Source organism: Suncus etruscus, chromosome 8 (assembly GCF_024139225.1).
Source record: "Suncus etruscus isolate mSunEtr1 chromosome 8, mSunEtr1.pri.cur, whole genome shotgun sequence".
NCBI classification, from domain to species: Eukaryota; Metazoa; Chordata; class Mammalia; order Eulipotyphla; family Soricidae; genus Suncus; species Suncus etruscus.
This window is the reverse complement of record NC_064855.1, coordinates 96,712,771-96,733,044: the sequence shown is the minus strand read 5'-3', so window position 1 is coordinate 96,733,044 and position 20,274 is coordinate 96,712,771. Positions and strand designations below refer to the sequence as shown.

At 37.1% G+C, this 20,274-nt stretch overlaps 1 protein-coding gene across 1 annotated transcript in view; it reads left to right on the top strand.

The window, feature by feature from the left end:
* Window positions 1-20,274, top strand: part of RBM26 (RNA binding motif protein 26) — a 100,146-nt gene that overhangs the window by 67,008 nt on the left and 12,864 nt on the right. Inside the window, 4 exon segments of the mRNA XM_049778509.1 lie at window positions 1,411-1,578; window positions 4,273-4,377; window positions 5,901-6,101; window positions 9,280-9,366. Of these exon segments, the coding sequence (XP_049634466.1) occupies window positions 1,411-1,578; window positions 4,273-4,377; window positions 5,901-6,101; window positions 9,280-9,366 (561 nt within the window).

The window sequence follows — 20,274 nt, the reverse complement described above, 5'->3', positions numbered from 1 at the left end:
AGTGCCACGTCCACCCCTGTGTAAGCATCTCTGACCCTCAGACCAAAGGAGGGCACCACACTCAAGAGGCCATAGTCCCCTGTACCTATTAGGGAGGGCATCAGGTTCAAGAGGTCTTAGGTGCCTGTACCCACCAGGGAGGACACTGGGCTGAGGAGCTTCCTGTACCCACAAAAGGAAGGCATTAAGAGATCTTGGCTGCCTGTCCATGAGGCATAAGGCTCTCAGGGAAATGGGGAAACTGACAGGAGATGTGGCATAAATATGATTTGAGACATAACTTCATTAGCATCCTAAAGACTTTTCTTTGAGCCTCTCTTAAAGACCACTCAGTTCTATAAACATACCCTGTCACGAGCAATTGTGTATGCTTAAGTAATTCTTAATTAGTCTTACAAGATTATTAACCACCCTCAAACCTAGCTTTGCTGTTAGTCTAAGTGCAGACATATTAAGGGTTAATATTTCAGGTCCCAGATCAGAATGCATGAACTGGAACAAGGCCAAAACAATTTAAAAAAGTACCAGTCTTTGAACACTGACCTTACTTGCACAAACTTCAGACAAGGTAGTTAAAGCTGCAGAGGAGCACACAAGGCTGTTCTTGGTCAGTAAAGAACAGCTTACCTTGTGTATTTTGTTTAGTTATAATGTCAGGACTAACAGTTATGTTGCAATTATGCTACCTTGCCAAGAAATTAAGTTTAAGTATTCCAGCTTTAATATTCAATAAACAGAATAGAGCTTGGACCTTACTTCTGAGCCTCTAAATCTCTGATCCCATTTGTCGACTTCATCACCCACCTTCCTGAGAAGGGACTCGAGAATTCCCTTAGTGTCGGACCAAGCAGCCCTTGACAATAAAGGAAGTGGTTGAATATTGTTTTTCTTTAAATATCTCACTTTTTGAAATAAATTAAATATTTCTTCTAAGAAATCTGGTTATAGACTACATTTGTAGTCACTTGAAAATATCAGTAAATGGATTATAAAATGAAATTGTTACTATTACATGAAATGAACAACTTCTCATGGATTGAATTGAAAGAGAAAAAGAAATGAACATCATGCTCAAAAGAGAGCTTGGGTACACAACCCAGCAGGAAAATTCATATCTTAAGAGAGAAGATGCTGGAGACGTGCTCTGGCACCATGTACCCAGGCAGCATATGTGCCTGAACTAGTATTTTAAGAGACCCAGTGTGTTCTGAGTGAAGCAAAATTGACTTGAATTGAAATATTGGCATCACCAAATATATGAATTTCTAGAGAATGGTGATTATAATCCTTGTTATAAGTAAAAAAGTAGTAATTATTTATTGCAAAGTGAAACGTAGTAGTGATTTATTTTTGCATTTGCTTACATTGTTTTGTTAGAAATATTAGGAATAATTATCTTTTTTATTGCAGATGTTAATTTCAAAGCTTGAGAAAAACAAAGCAATGAAATCTGAAGATAAAGCTGAAATAATGAAAACTTTAGAGGTTTTGACAAAAAATATTACCAAATTGAAAGACGAGGTCAAAGCTACTTCTCCTGGACGATGTCTTCCTAGAAGTATAAAAACTAAAACTCAGGTATTTTTATTTGTGGTCTTACTCAGATTTCTGCTTTTAAAGAAACATTAAAACTACATTCCTTAGGCTTTAATTTTCTTTTAGATACCTTTATCTTAAATTCTAATCATTGTTTGCTGCCATTTCTTCCCCTTCGTTAATAAGTAAATATGAGTAAACTTTTTTTTTCTTCTTTTGGATTACATTTGGAAAGTTAAATAATTAGGATAATCAACAATATGAAAAAAAGAACAATATGAAAAAAAATAGCTCAAGAAGAAAATAATTTGTATTTGAAAACCTGAAGAGTTTGGGCTTTATTTTCTGAGAAGTTGATAGTGAAGGTCAATGAAAAGAACTGACAGTCTAACAATGGTCCTCAAACTATGGCCCGCGGGCCACATATTGTATTCCCATTTTGTTTCTTCACTTCTAAATAAGATATATGCAGTGTGCATAGAAATTTGTTCATAATTTTTGTTTTTATTTTAATCTGGCCCTCCACAGTCTGAAGGACAGTGAACTGGCCCCCTGTTTAAAAAGTTTGAGGACCCCTGGTAGTAGCAATGTACAGAATGAATTTTCAAAAGGGGGAAAATTCTAATGTATTATTAACCAACCCATAAAATAGAAGTATGTGAATAAGGTAGTTTCAGATAGCTTTTAGATTAAAAAACTGACATCTGTACTTTGTATATATGTGTATTATTTACATATAAAATCATGAATTTATACTGATACTTTTTTTTTTGTTTGTTTGTTTGGTTTTTGGGTCACACACGGCAGCGCTCAGGGGTTACTCCTGGCTCTGTGCTCAGAAATCGTTCTTGGCAGGCATGGGGGACCATATGGGATGCAGGGATTCAAAAAGGACCACCTTTGGTCCTGGGTCTGCTTGCAAGTTAAACACCCTACCGCTGTGCTATCGGCCCCTATACTGATACTTCTGGCTCTGAGCTAATACTACAGGACTTTTCTGTTTGTATTTAGTCGTGGTTCCATGCCCTTGTTTTGCTCATTATTAGTGTTTGTGTCCTCCCAAACAGTGGTTTGGTACCCAGAGATCACTGCCATCTGTACCCTGCTCAGCTATGTGAGTCCAAGTAGTTCAGTAGGTGTTGTCTGTTAAGGATGCTGCTTGTCTTTAGCAGTGCTATAGGGCCAACAAGGGCCACTTGCTGATGCTTGGATGGCACTAATCCAGAGTACAAAATTAGGGCCAAAGAGAATGCAAGGACATGTGCTCCATCCAGTCCTATGATTGCCTTCCTGACTCTAATTTTTATTCCTTTGACTGAGTGAAACAGTCACAGAATTAAAAAGCTAAGGTATATAAAAGGCTTTCCTTATTATCTGGAGAGGGATTAGATACATGCTTGTTGCCAAGTCCGGTTCACTCCTTGGCAATCTGAATGGTCTTCTGAGCATCATTTAGTCTTTAGGCACCTGTACACTGCCAGATATGGCCCTGGGGAGTGTGGGTAATTCAAAGAATTGAGTGGCACTGTTATCCTTGGGCCCTTGCATTGAAATACTTGGCCTGAAATTACCAGTAGAACCCATAGTTTCCTGAGCATCACTTTGCAATCTCTCTCACCCCAGAGTAATGGGGTATAAAGAGAGCCCTGATTGTCTCCTTTGATTCCTGACACAACTTTCCCTCCTAAGTCTGTGGTCTATTATAGTCTTAGCTACATAAAAGCATCTGTAGCAGCAGGTCTCACTACTCGTGGCCCGCGGACCGCAAACGGCCCTCTGTACAACATTTTGTGGCCCTGCCCTAGAGGAATCTTTTTATTTTTTTGTTTTGTTTTGTTTTACTTGTTTGGGTTACAACCCCAGTGTTCAAGGCTTACTACTGACTTTGCACTCAAGGATCACCCCGACTTTCTCTCCTGTGGCCCCCAAGTAAATTGAGTTTGACACCCCTGGTAGAGGGAGATAATACAGTGTGTGTAGGCCACTTGCCTTGCATGTGACTAATCTGGGTTCGAATCTCGGATTCCCATATGGTTCCTCAAGCATTGCCAGGCATAATTCCTGAAGTACTGCTGGGTGTAGCCCCAAACAAAAACAACAAAAAGCATGCTGTATATTTTTAACACCTTAACAGCTCATTTCACAGTTACTTCCTGAAAATTACTTCTTATTAGTCCTTACAGATATGACTTGGATTTCTATCCAGAAAATGAAATTACAGGGAAGTCATTGGATGTAGGAACAAATTAGGAAGTTATTGTATAAGTCTAGACCCCGTCTTCTCAAACTGGATCTCAAACTTTACAAGATTTATTTTAGAATTAATTTATGAGTGCTTTATTATCAGTAAATGTTTGATTTGTATACCTATCTTGTCTCCATAAATTCATGGGGCCACATAAAAAATTTTTTGTTTTTTTTGGCCCACACCTGGCAGCACTCTGGGAACCTTATGGTATGCTGGGGATTGAACCCTCTGCAGCCATGTGCAAGGCAAACTCCTTACCTGCTGTGCTATTGCTCTGACCCCCGTTAATTTTTTTTCTAATGAAAATGGACACAGTGGGAAAAGTTTAAGAAGTCTTGGTCTAGACTAGGAGATGATTCTTGGTTTGGCTTAGGGTGAGAGGGCTGGAGAAAGAAATCTACAGATGAAATAGGAATGTGTAAAAGTTCTTTGTAAGGAATTTTGTATAAATTAGGACTATTACTATAACTTCAAATGTTACTTTTCAGATGCAGAAAGAATTGCTTGACACAGAACTGGATTTATATAAGAAGATGCAAGCTGGAGAAGAAGTCACTGAACTTAGGAGAAAATATACTGAATTACAGTTGGAAGTATGTTATCATAAATATATAATATGATGAAGAGATGCATATATAATTATTATAGTTAATTTAAAAATGCATTTCTCTCATTTTGTAGCTGTTTTATACTGGTCATTGTTACTAGCAAGGGGGAAGGAAATTACAACTATTTTGGAGATAATTGGAAAAATACTTGCTTACTGAAGAGAATCCTCTACTTTGTTGACTATTGTTCCTTTTATTTAAAAACATTTTTTTTTTTAATTTTTTGGTTTGGGTACTTCACTGGCAACACTCCAGGCTTACTCCTGGCAGGGTCAGAGGGCTGTAAAAGGTGCCAGTTATTGAACCCAGGTCAGCTGCATGCTTACTTATTGTGTCTTACTTATTGTGTCTCAGGGCCCTTCATTTTTATTTTTACTTTGTTCTTTCTTGGGACCCAATATGCCTTTCATTATTTCTGCAGAAATTCTGTGCATGTATGTGCATATCATGTAGGGCTGCTTTAAGAATTAGATTTTAAGATAAAACGATATTGAAAAGCCTGCTTATTTAAGTTTTGCCTATAGATGGTGCTGTGAGTATTTATAAAAGCTAAATAGGACTTTTTTGTAATTTACTTACATGATTTAAGGGAAAAATACTAGAGAAATTAATCCCTGTACATTAAGAATTTTTAATGTTGGGGAAGGGAGAAAAAGGAATTTTTTAATGTTTAACTGATATTTAAAAGATAATTATATTTTGAAATACAGAGACATTTATATAGTTGATATTTGTCTAATTTTATCGATTAAAAATTGCAAGTTATTCACATTAAAATATTGAAGGTATCCTTTTCTTTTTATTTTAGAATAATCTCTTGTAAAGAGTATGGTTTAAAAATAATACTATTTTCCTGGGCCCGGAGAGATAGCACAGCGGTGTTTGCCTTGCAAGCAGCCGATCCAGGATCAAAGGTGGTTGGTTCGAATCCCGGTGTCCCATATGGTCTCCCCACGCCTGCCAGGAGCTATTTCTGAGCAGACAGCCAGGAGTAACCCCTGAGCAACGCCGGGTGTGGCCCCCAAAAAAACCAATACTATTTTCTTTATTATTTTCAAAAACAAAGAGTTTATTGTTTATTACTTGAAAGAAATTTCACAACTACATAGGCTTCAAATACAGTAAAATGAATGTCCTATAATTTAAATGTACTTTTGGTCTTTGGTTTTGGTTTTTATTGTGCCAGGGTAGAATATGGATCAGGTGATCCTGATGCTCAGGGCCTATGAACTTTTTTCTATGATGGCTTAGAATATAAGAACACTATAAAGAGTCCCATTAAGTAACTTGAAAACATTGCTTGAGCTAAATTTTCTGAATTTCTGAGTTTTCTACTTTTGGCTTCTCCTTAAAAACTAAAAAATCAACATCGATTTATGGGATCCCTTTTTAATTGGAGTTATTTAAATACAATGTCATTCTGTAAAAGGTTGACCTTTCTGTCAGAAGAGTAACATCTGATTTGTATTACTAATTATGTTATTCAATCTGTGTCTAATCTCTTCTAGGCTGCAAAACGAGGGATTCTTTCATCAGGTCGGGGTAGAGGGATTCATTCAAGAGGTAGAGGTGCAGCTCATGGCCGAGGCAGGGGGAGAGGTCGAGGCCGAAGTGTACCTGGTCATGCTGTGGTGGATCACCGTCCTCGGGCATTGGAGATTTCTGCATTTACACAGAGTGATAGAGAAGATCTTCTTCCTCATTTTGCGGTACTTTCTTACTGCCCAACAGAACAAATACTGATAACTGTTGTTGGGAATAATGGATAAAAATAAAAAGGAAATTATTAAAATGCCATGAATATTTTAAACCCATTAATTTGATCAAAGGGTGTGATTTATAGTCAGTACTTTTTTTTGCTAATTATTTTTTAAAAACTGTAAGGGTTTATTGTTGGAGTATTACCTTAAAGAAATGTTACTATTGACATAGGTCTTTGGATATTGTGAATTGAATGGAATCCTATGATGCAGTTATAATTAATGCTGTGGAATTTTTTTGTTTGTTTTCTTTTTTCTTTCTCTTCTGGGGAGAGGCTTTCCCCAATGGTGTTCAGATATCCATACCGCATTGTGACACTTGGCAGTGATGTGGTGTAGCATGGGCCTGGTGGTGCTAAGGAGTACCGGGGCCACATCTACTTGGGTGGCCAAGCAATAATCAGGGGTTGGTCTTGAGGATTGGCATATGCAAATATACTCCTGCTCTTTGCGCTGTCTCTCTGTTCCTTAATGATTACTTTTAGAGAAAATATAAACATCATACAAGCAATCCAGATTATTTTTAAAAGATGGATTATTTTATTCACTTTTGTGGTATCAGGGATTGAACTCAGGATTTCACACATTACGATGGAATTATTTGTTAATGTTGTATTCTTTATTTAGCTATTTTAGAATGGAAGCAAGTACTTTTAGTATATGATGGTATATGGTCCTGCAGTTGTCTCAGATATGGTCAGTATATAATTGTAGAGAGTTAGCCCATTGGTAACAGATTGATCTATCAGAAAGAATGGAACTATAATCTCTGCTAATTTATTACTTGTTCTTTCTGACATCCACTGGACTCATATTTAGAAAGAGGATGTGAGCTATACTTGCAAAAGGCTTCCTTGCTGCAATCTTGTGTTTCTTGGTAATACCCTAAGATTTTGCTGTTAAACATTAATCTTGCCCTCAGAATTATAGTAATAGATATGAAGGAGATAACCCATTGCTAAAGAAAGTAAGGTACAGGTGATTTACAGGCTTTGCATGTATTAATAGAGAATTAGAAAGCTAGCATTGAATATGCTAAAATAATCTGACCTAGTTAAGTTAGTTACATGTTTTGGTTAGAAGAGAAGGCTTTTGTTTTTCTTTCTCAGTTTGGGAGCACTACCTACTATACTAAAGGTCAGGCTAACTCCTGACTCTGCACTTAGAGATCACTCCTGGTGGGCCTCAGAGGAGCATATATAGTGCCAGGGACTGATCCTGGATTGTGTGCAAAGCAAATGTGTCTTGCACACTATATTATCACTCCCAGCCCCCAGGAGGTTTTTAAGACATTTATAGCCTTTAAATGGAAATTTTTGTTTATATTTGGAGATTCAAATTCTACCCAAAAGTTAGTAGTGGTGATTTATATTTAAAAAATTAACAAGGGGAGTGCAGGCAATAAATTTATTCATCGTGTGGTTTGAACATTAACAGGTTATTAGAAAAAAAGCCCCAGCGTAGAACCATTATTACAAATTGTGATGAACATAATATTTTCTATAATTTATCCTCTAAGGTCAGTAGTAGTAATAATAAAAATTGTAGCTAAAATTTGCGGTTCTTATATATGGCAGGTATTATTCTGAGTATCTTATTTAACTCATTACACAAAATTTAATTCATTATATAATGAGTTACCTCAATAACATTGAGGTAAAATACCTGTGCTAATGTCCATTTTAGAGATGAGAAAAATTAAGCTTTGACAAATTAAGAGATGACAGAATTAAAATTTACAGAGCTAGTGACTTAGCTGCATTCTGATTGATTGTAGAATCCATTTTTCTTCCTCTGCAGAATTTTTCTGTATAGTGTGTATGTGTACATATTAAATGAAAAATGAGTTTTGTGATTATAATTTAAAATGAGACCATGATTATGATTAATTTGGAGCATAAGAATTAGTTATATAAAAAGAACTGGTATTTTATGTGAAAAAGGTTGCTGTTTGTCAAAAAAATATTCTTCTACAAAATTAAAAAAAAATTCAGGTGAAAAATTAGCCTAACTAAGTGTTTGAACATTTGGCATATAGCTTTTTGACATTATATATAGTATATAACCATTTATATTATAAAAATAGCTTTTTTGGGGGGAGGTCACACCTGGCAGTGTTCAGGGGTTACTCCTGGCTCCACGTTCAGAAATCGCTCCTGGCAGGCTTGGGGACCATATGGGATGCCGGGATTAGAACCAATGACCTTCTGCATGAAAGGCAAATGCCTTACCTCCATGCTATCTCTCCGGCCCTATAAAAATAGCTTTTAAATATTTGACATATACTAGTAAAAATGTAAAACAGGATCAATTTAACTGTAGCTGAACAAAAAGTATAAAGTGTTTTTCCCCCTTTTTGGGCCACATTGGGGACTATGATGTCATAGATTGAACTCAGATTCTTAGAAACAAAACATCTGTTTTGTTTTGTTTTGTTTTTGTTGTTGTTGTTGTTTGTTTTGTTTTTTTGGGTTACTCCTGGCTCTACGCTCAGAAGTCACTCCTGGCAGGCACAGGGACCATATGGGATACCTGGATTCGAACCATTTCTGTTCGAATCAGCTGTGTGCAAGGCAAACACCCTCCCACTGTGCTATCTCTCTGGCCCTTGTTCTAGTTTTTTGAGGTGTCTCTTGACCAGTAGAATGATACATTTTTTTAATGAAAAAGAAATCATTCTAGCTATTTAATTATTTTGGGAAAATTATTGAAAAATTTCTGAATCCTTTCCATCCCCAACTTTAAGTTGGGAATGTTGAAAAAAAAAATCTCATGATTATTTTAATGATAATCAAACACTCACTTTAGAAAGAATTTTGTATGTTTTGGAATGAAAGTATAATGGAAGGAAATTAGGAAGCTCAGGTTTTGACTCTTGCATTTATTTAAATATGAGTTCAATTTAGTATAACTTTTTCTAAGGAAATAATAGAATTATAAGTAGTATAGGATGGTACCAGCCTTTATTATATAGGCTTTACAACGTAATTGTTCACCCTCCTTTTCTCTTAATCGCTGGAATTATGTACTATAGGTTATGTATTGGTATTTTAATATTTAAAGCCATTATAATTTTGGATGTTTCAAAATATTTATTTGGAGGAAATACTTTTTTTTTAATTTAAAGCAATATGGTGAAATTGAAGATTGTCAGATTGATGACTCTTCACTTCATGCAATAATAACATTCAAGACAAGAGCAGAAGCTGAAGCAGTAAGTATCAAAAATAAAGTACTTTATTAAAGACTTGGATTTACTATCATATAACTATTGCTTTAAAGCTTTAATATAAATGAAATTTTAATTGGTCCTAAATTTTTTTTATTGATACTCTGTGGTTCACAATACTACAAAGAATGGTTTCTCATGCTCATAATTCCAACACTGCACCCATCATCAGAATACCCACCTTCCTTCCCAAAGACCCCAGTGCCCCTCCTCTTCAATTCCCTCCCCACCACCACCCTCCACACATGCACATGCTTAGTTGTGTGGATTAATTTTCCTGTTGTGTTGCCTTTGGACCTTTGTTGCTTTTTGGCGGTGTATCCACAAATTCTATAAATTGCTAGATTCTGTTTGATGGTAAAACATATGATGGCCATAAAATGTCCTGATACAGATGACATTTATTTAACATGATAGAATTAGACTACATACTCAGTGGCACGTCAGATTGTGTTGTCCTGAGACAGTAGGAATTCTTTCAATTTACCACCCAGATAGCACCAAGACCCTGCTTTCCGTGTCCTTTTTTTTGATTGACACAAAGTCTGTTTGACAAAATGAGTGGTGAGGAAGTTAAGATAAAATCCTCATGACTGCTTTTTATGACTATTGTCACCTGCTTTCATGTTCTAGTCCCTTGCTCGGCATATACACAACTGGCATCTATAAGTATTTAATACAAGCTGTGATATTGGAGTCCTTTTATAGTATGTGATTTTGTTTGAGGGTGGGCATGTTTGGGGCAGTGCTCAGGCTTGATTCCTGGCTATACTCAGGAATCACCAATGATGCACAGAGGAGATCGAACCTGGAGGAAGTGGAAGCACTGGTGAGAGAGAGGGGGAGGCAAATGCTCTACCTGCTGTACTATCATCTCTCTGACATAGTGTGATTTAAACTGTATCTACATTTGTCTTTCCAAAGAATGACCAGGGCTTTTTATATTTTTCATGTGAATTAGAAACATTAGGAAAAAGAGTGGGAAGTGGTTTATAAAAAACTTTCAGCCTTGTGAGGCGTGAGAGAGAGAGAGAGAGAGGAGAGAGAGAGAGAGAGAGGAGAGAGAGAGAGAGAGAGGAGAGAGAGAGAGAGAGAGAGAGAGAGAGAGAGAAGGAAAGAAGAGAGGAGAGAGAGAGAGAGAGAGAGGAGAGAGAGAGAGAGAGAGAGAGAGAGAGAGAGAGAGAGAGAGGAAAGAAGAGAGGAGAGAGAGAGACTGTGACTTTGGGTTAAATGTGTTGTATAAAACAGTAACCTAAGGTGAATGGAAAAGTGAGATTCTTTTTGAAAGTTTTATGTTGGTTTTGTAGGTCTAAATATGTTTTTTAAGAACTTCTAAATTGTTTATTTGTATTCTCTACCCTGCTGGTACAATGGTATGTTGATAGGAGCTTACAGGTAGGAGTTACTCTTATGGCACCCTATACCTAGTTAAAAAAAAAAAAGTATGGATTTAATCAGTCATAAAAACATTTAGTGGGGCTTTGCAGTAACTCAATTTTAAGGAGAGGAGCAGTGGATAATTTTGCTAAGAACTATTCCTGGCCAGCTTTATCCTTTTGTTGTGTTTTTGTTCTTGGGAATCCCACAGCCTGAGGGCTCAACCTTGGCTTTGTACTAAGGGATCTCTCCCTGCTGTGCTTGTGAAGACCATGGATCTCACCAAGGTTTGGCCATGTGCTTGACAAGTGCCCATAACCCTTGTACTACTTCTTCGACTTGAGTTTGGGGATGACCTTCATTTAAAGATCTTTGGTGAAAACTAGGAACTTAAAATAATTTGCAGTTTGTGAAAGTTTAAAACTTCTTTATAAACTGCTGATTATATATGTTATATTGAGTGTAAAAGATTGTTGAAAAATAGATTTCTCTCCAAGGTATTTTTGAGAACAGGTTTAGATATAATTTTCATGTAATTTTGTTTCTTGAGGATTCTCTCTTTATGTTTTTTTTATCCTAAGAAGCAGTCATATAAAAAGTCATACTGGGGCCAGCAAGGTGGCACTAGAGGTAAGGTGTCTGCCTTGCAAGCGCTAGCCAAGGAGGGACTGAGGCTCGATCCCCGGCGTCCCATATGGTCCCCCCAAGCCAGGGGCAATTTCTGAGCACTTAGCCAGGAGTAACCCCTGAGCATCAAACGGGTGTGGCCCGAAAACCCCCCCAAAAAAAAAAACAGTCATACTGAAACAAATGAAAAAACTTGTGGTTTTCAAAACAATTGACTGATACAGTTCAAGGAACTATTTTCTCTCCTCTTTTACTTTAGGAAGAGGAGAATAGAAAAATAACTTCAGCCATTTAGAAATAGGCAAGACTTTTACATAGAATTTCTTTTTTGTGTCTTTCAGATTTTTTAAAATGCAGATGTTTATATAAAACACATTAGAATGAAGTTTAAAGAACAGAGATTAATGTACAAGAAAGTACCTTCCCATTTATTTTATATAGATTGAGTGGGTGATAAATACAATCAAGTTAAATATTAAAATTTTATTTATTATGGTTTTTGTACCTACAGTATTGAAGTTTAATATTGACCTACAATTTTTTGTACTCCACCAAACTTACCTGCAACCCTCCTCTAGCTTCTCTGCTGGACGTTAGTGGTTGTATTCCCCGACTGAGCAGGCTTTGTTTGCTTGCTTGTTTTTGGTTGTTGTTTCTTTTCAATTTTAAAATAGTTTTTAAGCATCTGCTATTGCTGAAACCTTAGGATAGACACAAAAAGTGAATAGTAACTTGTTTGCCAGGCTTCTAGGCACTTACTGACAGACCAGAGTCACGGTTGGCAAATTCTTTTACTTTTTAAACATAGATTTGTTTCTATAAAGTTAGTCTCAGTTGGAGGCTCAGTTGATATCATTTTAATTGTATTTTCTTTATTAAAAGGCTGAAAGGAAAACTGCAATTGCTATGATAAACAGTTGGAATTGAGTTGTGAAGAAGTTGTTAACCATAAACATTTCCACAGGCTAACATTTAAATGTAGTATCATTTTAATTTAGAAAAGAATTTTTAAAATTAAGTTGAATAATTCTTCTAGAAGCAAGATATGTGCTAGAGCAGTAGTTTTCAAACTTCTAGGTTATTTTGAGCAAAGGGCACCCAGCAGTGCTTAGAACTTACGCTAGCTCTGCGCTTAAGTATCACTGCTAGCAGTGCTTGCCTTATATGGTGTCTGAACTGAGCCTTGCTGCTCATATATACAAGCGTCTTGTCCACTGTCCAATTTCTTGGGCCTACGCTTTTATTTCAAAATAGTTTGATTGGAATTGAAGCTCTGTTCCTAGTTTTTTGAGCAATATATATTGTCTTTTCAAAAGGCTGAATCAGTCAATATTTGAACCTGCACTTACTGTTTGTGGATGACATGATATCATAGTTAGAAAACCTTAAAGCCTCTACCAAAAATTTATTTCTGGTATGCTTTATATACTTTATTTGAATAAAAAATATTTGTATTTCCAGAAAGAATAATATGTGGGAGAATTAACATATTAATAATGCTAATTCTTCCTCTAGTGAATAATCTTTGTTTTATTTTCTAAGCTTTCTTTTTTTTTTTTTTTGCTTTTTGGGCCACACCTGGTGACACTCAGAGGTTACTTCTGGCTGTATGCTCAGAAATCGCTCCTGGCATAAGGGACAACTGGGGATCCAACCACAGTTGGTCCTAGGTTAGCGTGTGCAAGCCAAATGCCTACCGCTTGCTCCACTGTTTCAGCCCCTATTCTCTAAGCTTTTATTTTTCCACACCCTGCATTGCTCAGGTTTATTCCTGGTTCTGCATTTAGAAATTGCTCATGGCAGGCTCATGTGACCAAATGGGATGCCATGAATTGAACCGGGTTGGTCATGTTTATATAAGTATTTAAACAAAAATTAGTTTTTGTATAAATTTTATAGAAATATATTTATGTAAAGTAAGCTTACAGAAATACTTTATATTGTTTCCCCTAGTAATTTTTTGTTTTTGTTTTTGTTTTGTTTTTTTGGGTCACACCCAGCAGCACTCAGGGGTTGATCCTGGCTGTATGCTTAGAAATCACTCCTGGCAGGCTCAGGGGACCATATGGGATGCAGGGATTTTAACCACCGTCCTTCTGTATGCAAGGCAAACATCTTACCTCCATGCTATCTCTCCAGCTCTTCCTGTAGTAATTTTATTTTATGTTTTTACATTATTATTGCTTGTATAAAGAAATTTCTTTCTTTCTTTCTTTCTTTCTTTCTTTCTTTCTTTCTTTCTTTCTTTCTTTCTTCTTTCTTTCTTTCTTTTTCTTTCTTTCTTTCTTTCTTTCTTTCTTTCTTCTTTCTTCTTTCCTTTCTTTTCTTTCTTTCTTTCTTTCTTTCTTTTCTTTTTCTTTCTTTCTTTCTTTCTTTTCTCTTTCTTTCTTTCTTTCTTCTTTCTTTCTCTTTCTTTCTTTCTTTCTTTCTTTCTTTCTTTCTTTCTTTCTTTCTTTCTTTCTTTCTTTCTTTCTTTCTTTTTCTTTCTCTTTCTTTCTTTCTCTTTCTTTCTCTCTTTCTCTTTCTTTCTTTCTTCTTCTTTCTTCTTTCTTCTTTCTTTTTCTTTCTTTCTTTCTTTCTCTTTCTTTCTTTTCTTCTCTTTCTTTCTTTCTTTCTTTCTTTCTTTTCTTTCTTTTTTATCTTTCTTTCTTTCTTTTTTTCTATTTCTTTCTTTCTTTTTTTCTTTTTTTCTTTCTTCTTTTTTCCTTCTTTCTTCTTTCTTTCTTTCATTTTCTTTCTTTCTTTCTTTTTCTTTCTTTCTGTTTCTTCTTTCTTTCTTTCTTTCTTCTTTCTTTCTTCTTTCTTTCTTCTTTCTTTCTTTCTTTCTTTCTTCTTTCTTTTTTTCTTTCTTTCTCTTTCTTTCTTTCTTTCTCTTTCTTTCTTTCTTCTTTCTTTTTTTCTTTCTTTCTCTTTCTTTCTTTCTTTCTTTCTTTCTTTCTTTCTTTCTTCTATTCTTTCTTTCTTTCTTTCCTTCTTTCTTTCTTTCTTTCCTCTTTTCTTTCTTTCCTTTCTTCTTTCTTTCTTTCTCTCTTTCTTTCTTTCTTTCTTTCTTTCTTTCTTTCTTTCTTCTTCTTTCTTTCTTTCTTCTTTCTTTCTTCTTTCTTTCTTTCTTTTCTTTCTTCTTTCTTCTTCTTTCTTTCTTTCTTTCTTTCCTCTTTCTTCTCTTTCCTTCCTTCCTCCTTCCTTCCTTCCTTCCTTCCTTTCCTTCCTTCCTTCCTTCCTTCCTCCTTCCTTCCTTCCTTCCTATCCTCCTCCCTCCCTCCCTCCCTCCTTCCTTCCCTCCCTCTCTCCTCTCTCTCCCCCTCCCCTCCCCTCTCCTCCCCTCTCCTCCCCTCTCCTCCCCTCCCCTCCCCTCCCCTCTCCTCTCCTCCCCTCTCCTCCCACTCCTCCCCTCCCCTCCCCTCCCCTCCCCTCCCCTCTCCTCTCCTTCTCTTCTCCTTCTCTTCTCTTTTCTTTTCTTTTTGCTATTTGGACCACACCCAGTGACACTCGGGGCTTACTCCTGGCTCTTTGCTAACAGATCACTCCTGGCAGTTGCGGTGGACCATATAGGATGATGGGGATTGAACACGGGTCATCTATGTGCAAAGCAAATGCCCTGCCTTTTGGACTATTGCTTCGGCCCCTTAATTCTTACACTTTTATTACTATCTTACCAAGTTATCTTTTGGAAATGTTTTAATTTTCTCAAGATTTTTGACATTCCTATAATTATGTTGCATCTTTGATGTGGTATGCTTAATAATTAATCTAACTTTAGAAAGAAGTTAGATGACAGTAGTAGTTATAGTTTCTAACTCATGAACTGACGTCATAAAATTGGTTTAAAAAAAAAAACAACAGTTGGGGCCTGGAGAGATAGCATGGAGGTAGAGCATTTGCCTTGCAAGCAGAAGGATCCCGGCATCCCATATGGTCCCCCTGAGCCTGCCAGGAGTGATTTCTGAGCATAGAGCCAGGAGGAACCCCTGAGTGATGCCGGGTGTGACCCAAATCCCCCCCAAAAGAAATATATACTAAGTATATATAATACATAAGTATATGTAAGTTAATAATAATAATCTTAATACACATGAATTTCTGTAGATTATAAAGCTGTTTTACATATAGGAATAAAACATTGGTAAATGGGAATTTAGCAATGGTGATTTACCAACTGTTGGACAAAATTAAGGCTCTTTATTTATTTGGGCCACAACCATATGTGCTCATGTATTGCTCTTGGTGGGCCTTGGGGGATTCATGTTCTGCTGAACTCAGCATGTGAAGTGAAATAGAAATGAACGAAGGTTTACTGCTTTCAAGGCAAGACCCGTAACCTACTGTACTATCCCTTTGGTCCTGTCTTCGATCTTTTCATATCAAGATAAATTTAAATCAGGGCTGGAGAGATAGCATGGAGGTATGGTGTTTGCCTTGCAAGCAGAAGGATGGTGGTTCGAATCCCTGCATCCCGTATGGTCCCCTGAGCCTGCCAGGAGTGATTTCTGAGCGTGGAGCCAGGAGTAACCCCTGAGCGCTGCCAGTTGGTTTTTTTGCCAAAAACCAAAATAAATAAATATTTATTTATATATATTTATATAAACCAAAATAAATAGATAAAATGAATAAATAAATTTAAATCAGAAGAGGTTTGATACATATTTGTGGTACCAAGGATCTAACTCAGTCTCTTGCATGCAAGGCATGAATTTTGCAACTGAGTAACTTCTCTGATCCAGAAGTTATTGAGTGTATGTCTGTTTGATGCCAAAGATAATAAATGATCAGGCTTCTGAAAATAATGATGGAGAGGATTTTGGTAAAGTATATTTAGAAGGTACAAGTTAACATTGATAAAACTAGTGCTTGAAAATGGAAAACTTCATGAACACACAAAAAGAGCAAAAGAATAACAGCAGCATTTTCTCTTTGGTGAAAACGTGGGCTTCCAATAAATATTTTGAATCTAAAATATAAAATGTATGTAGCCATTTTTAAAAATGACAAATCGGTTGGTTAATATAGAGACAATTGTGTGATAAGTAGAAAGTTGTTGTAAATGCATTACCTTACCTATAATAAATTAACGAAAAGCATATGATTGTTCTTATGGGACTTTTGACCAAATATAGAATAATGATTATTTTTTTTAGGAATGATTTAGTTTTGGATTATGATGTTTCTACATATGTGGGCTAAAATATTTAATTTTCCAAAATAAAAGATGAATCATACAAGAATTTTCCATTTACAGCAGGGGTCTCAAACTCGTGGCCTCTGGGCTGTTTGCAGCTCTCCGTATGACATTTTGTGGCCCACCCTGGCCTTCAAATATCGCAGTATTCGCGATTATCCGCTTACCGAATAATCACAATAAAAATCGCATTAGGGGCCGGTGAGGTGGCGCTAGAGGTAAGGTGTCTGTCTTGCAAGCGCTAGCCAAGGAATTACTGCAACTGGGGTTCGATCACACCCCCCCCACCCCCGCGTCCCATATGCTCCTCTCAAGCCAGGGGCAATTTCTGAGCGCTTAGCCAGGAGTAACAACCCCTGAGCATTAAATGGGTGTGGCCCAGAAAAAAAAAAACAAAAAAAAAAAAGAATTGCATTAAACATTTGCATACCCTGAGCAGTTCCTTTTGGGGTATGCAAATGTTTCATGCGATTTTTTTTTTGTTTGTTTTTGTTTTTGGGCCACACCCAGCAGTGCTCAGGGGTGACTCCTGGCTGGCTGTTCAGAAATAGCTCCTGGCAGGCACGGGGGACCATATGGGACACCGGGATTCGAACCAACCACCTTTGGTCCTAGATCAGCTGCTTGCAAGGCAAACACTGCTGTGCTATCTCTCCAGGCCCACTAATGCGATTTTTTATTGTGAATATTTGGTAAGCAAAATCCCTTATGCGGTCCTGCCTCACCCGACTTTGCCTCCTGCGGCCCCCAGGTAAATTGAGTTTGAGACCTGATTTAAAAGATATGTTCAGGGATGAGTGATAGTTACAGCAGTTACAGTGTTACTTTCCATATAGGTGACTTGAGTTCAATCCTTGGCACCCTATGTCATCTGCCCAAGCACTGTCAGGAGTGATCCCTGAGTATAGTGCTAAAGGAACCCCCAATCATGCCCATATGTGACCCTAAAACAGCAGCAACAACCAGAGATGTTAAAAATTATTTTATATACGTCTTCATAAAAAGAACTTAGGGCCGGAACAATAGTACAATGGTTAGGGTACTTGCCTTTCATATAGACGACCTATGCATATGATCCCCTCCCATGACCTGTCAGGAGTGGTTCCTGACCAGGAGTAACCCCTAAACACTGCTAGGTATGGCCCCAAAATTAAAAAAACAACAACCATTTTTTATATAACTGAATTTTCAGAAGTGTCTATTGGAGAAAGGCCAATTTGTAAACCCTATAAATAATTTTGAAGCTCTTAGAGCCTGATTATTTTGTACTGGGGACCACACCTGGTGGTACTCAGGAGACCATATGGAAGAATTGGGTCTGAACCCAGATGGGCCAAGTGCAATAGCAGGTGCCCTACTTATATTACTATCTTTCTATCCCCTCCCAAAATCTCGCATCTTAAACTATGGATCATTTAAAATAAATGTGTGGTTTATTATCAGTGTTCGATTAGTATACTAATTTTACCTACCATATTTATCTCGTACCATAAGACACTCCCCCCACCCCCACCCCAAGTGTGTTATGGAGCAAATGCCACCTGGAGCTGAAGCCTGAGTGAAGGGGAGGAGAGCATCTAAAAACTATGTGTGTCTTTTGTTTGCTTGTTTGTTTTTGAGTTTGGGGCCACACCTGGCGGCACTCAGGGGTTACTCCTGGCTCTGCGCTCAGAAATTGCTCCTGGCAGGCTCAAGGGACCATATGGGATGCCAGGATTGGCAGCGTGCAAGGCAAATGTCTTACTGCTGTGCTATTACTCTGGCCCCAGCTATGTGCATCTTACGGTCAGGTGTGTCTTATAGAGCGTAAAATAAGGTATATATCTGACATTACCTAAAAGTTTTCTTGGATAAAAATAAGTTGCCAGTAAAAAAAAAATTTAAGGAGCCCTGCCTTAGAGAATTGTAAAACTCATAAAGAAGTGCACCTAATAGTTAGAAAATTAAGTTTTTCAGCCATTGAAAAACATTTTACAAAATACTTTAATTTGAAAATTTTTAGATTTTAACAGTGTCATAATAATAAATAACTTTTAAAGAATAATTTGATATATTCTCAGGAGTTATGTAACCACATTTTTACTCAGTAATTTTCATCTCTGTAGGCATTCACTTCTTTGGATGTACTTAAGCCTTTGCTTTGCTTTTTATATTGATGTGTTATGATTTATTGTTGATTAAAAAAAAAACCTAGAGGGGCCGGAATCATGGTGCTAGAAGTAAGGCATCTGCCTTGCAAGTGCCAGCCTAGGACTAATCGCGGTTCGGTTCCCCCAAGTCTGGAACGATTTCTGAGCACATAGCCAAGAGTAACCCCAGAGCGTCACCGGGTGTGGCATAAACCTCCCCCCCCACCGCCCCCCCCAAAAAAAACAACTAGAAAATTTCAAGAGGATAGATAGCTTTACTGACCCCCTGTGCCCTGGCATCTTCACTTTTTTTTTTTTTTTTTTTTTTTTATCATTGTTCTCAGCTTCCTGGACAACTGTGGTTCAGTCTTTAGGTTTGGGAAGTTCTCAGCTGTTTCTACCATTTTGTTTTGTTCAGCCCACTGAGCTTTATCTGGTCCCTTTCAACTATTAATGTCATTGAATAATATGGTCTTTTCCTCCTTTTAAAATTTCCATTAACTTGGTATATTGACTCTGGTATTTTTCATAAGATCTCTTTATCCTAAATTGTGCATCTCTTTCCTTTTATACCTATTACTGTTGTTTTATTGTCTGCTTTATTTTTGCAAGATTAAGTTAGGCTTTTCTTGTTAGATACAGTTCAATATGCTCTTTTTTAAATTTTTTTTAAATTTTTTTCTCATTCAATGTGCTCTGAATACCTATCTTTTCTCCCTCATTTCTTTGGGGAAAAACTCCAAGTGTTCTTTCTTAATAGCTGTTTTTTAAGTACCTGCTTCTCTGTGTTTGAGATTTTTCTAACCTTGTTAAGTTTCATTGTGATTCCCTTCTCAGTTCTTTTTCTCTTCTGTGTTTTATGTTTGCCCTGTGGATACTTTTTCTTTTCTTAGGGAATTCTACCTTTTTTTTACAACCATTATCTGCTGAAATGTTTATACTCTGGGTTATGTTGATTTGTTTCCTGTAGGTGGCACTACAGCTTTTTTTTTTCCGTTGTTTAATACCACCCCTCACCATCCCTATCCCCACACTCTCTTCAATCACTTCCGTACTTTCTGTGGTGGCTGGAAATCGCACATAGTTGGTTGTATTGCTTGCATGTGACGCACCAGTGAACAAACACTCTCCTTTGGCACCAGAAATCTCAAATAGAGTCGCCGAGATCAAATTGGGTCATGTTGAGCATAGTCCAAGGGTTTAAGCTAGCATCCTCACCTCTGTCACACTTGCACAAAGCAAGTAGGTATTTGGGGCTGCCTTTACCATGGAGCTATTATTTGCAACATCTCTGTTCCCAAACCCTACCTCCAAACCGGCACTGTGCCTTTAGTGCCAGCCTCGGACTGATCGCGATTCGGTTCCCCCAAGTCTGGAGTGATTTTTGAGCACATAGCCAAGAGTAACCCCAGAGCGTCACCGGGTATGGCATAACCTCTCCCCCCTCACCCCCCCAAAAAAAACCTAGAAAATTTCAAGAGGATAGATAACTTTACTGTCCCAATGTGATCTCATCTCCACCATTTTCTCTAGAAATATTTCTGAGTTTTTCCAAAACTTGTTATGTTAGTAGCTTTTTAATTT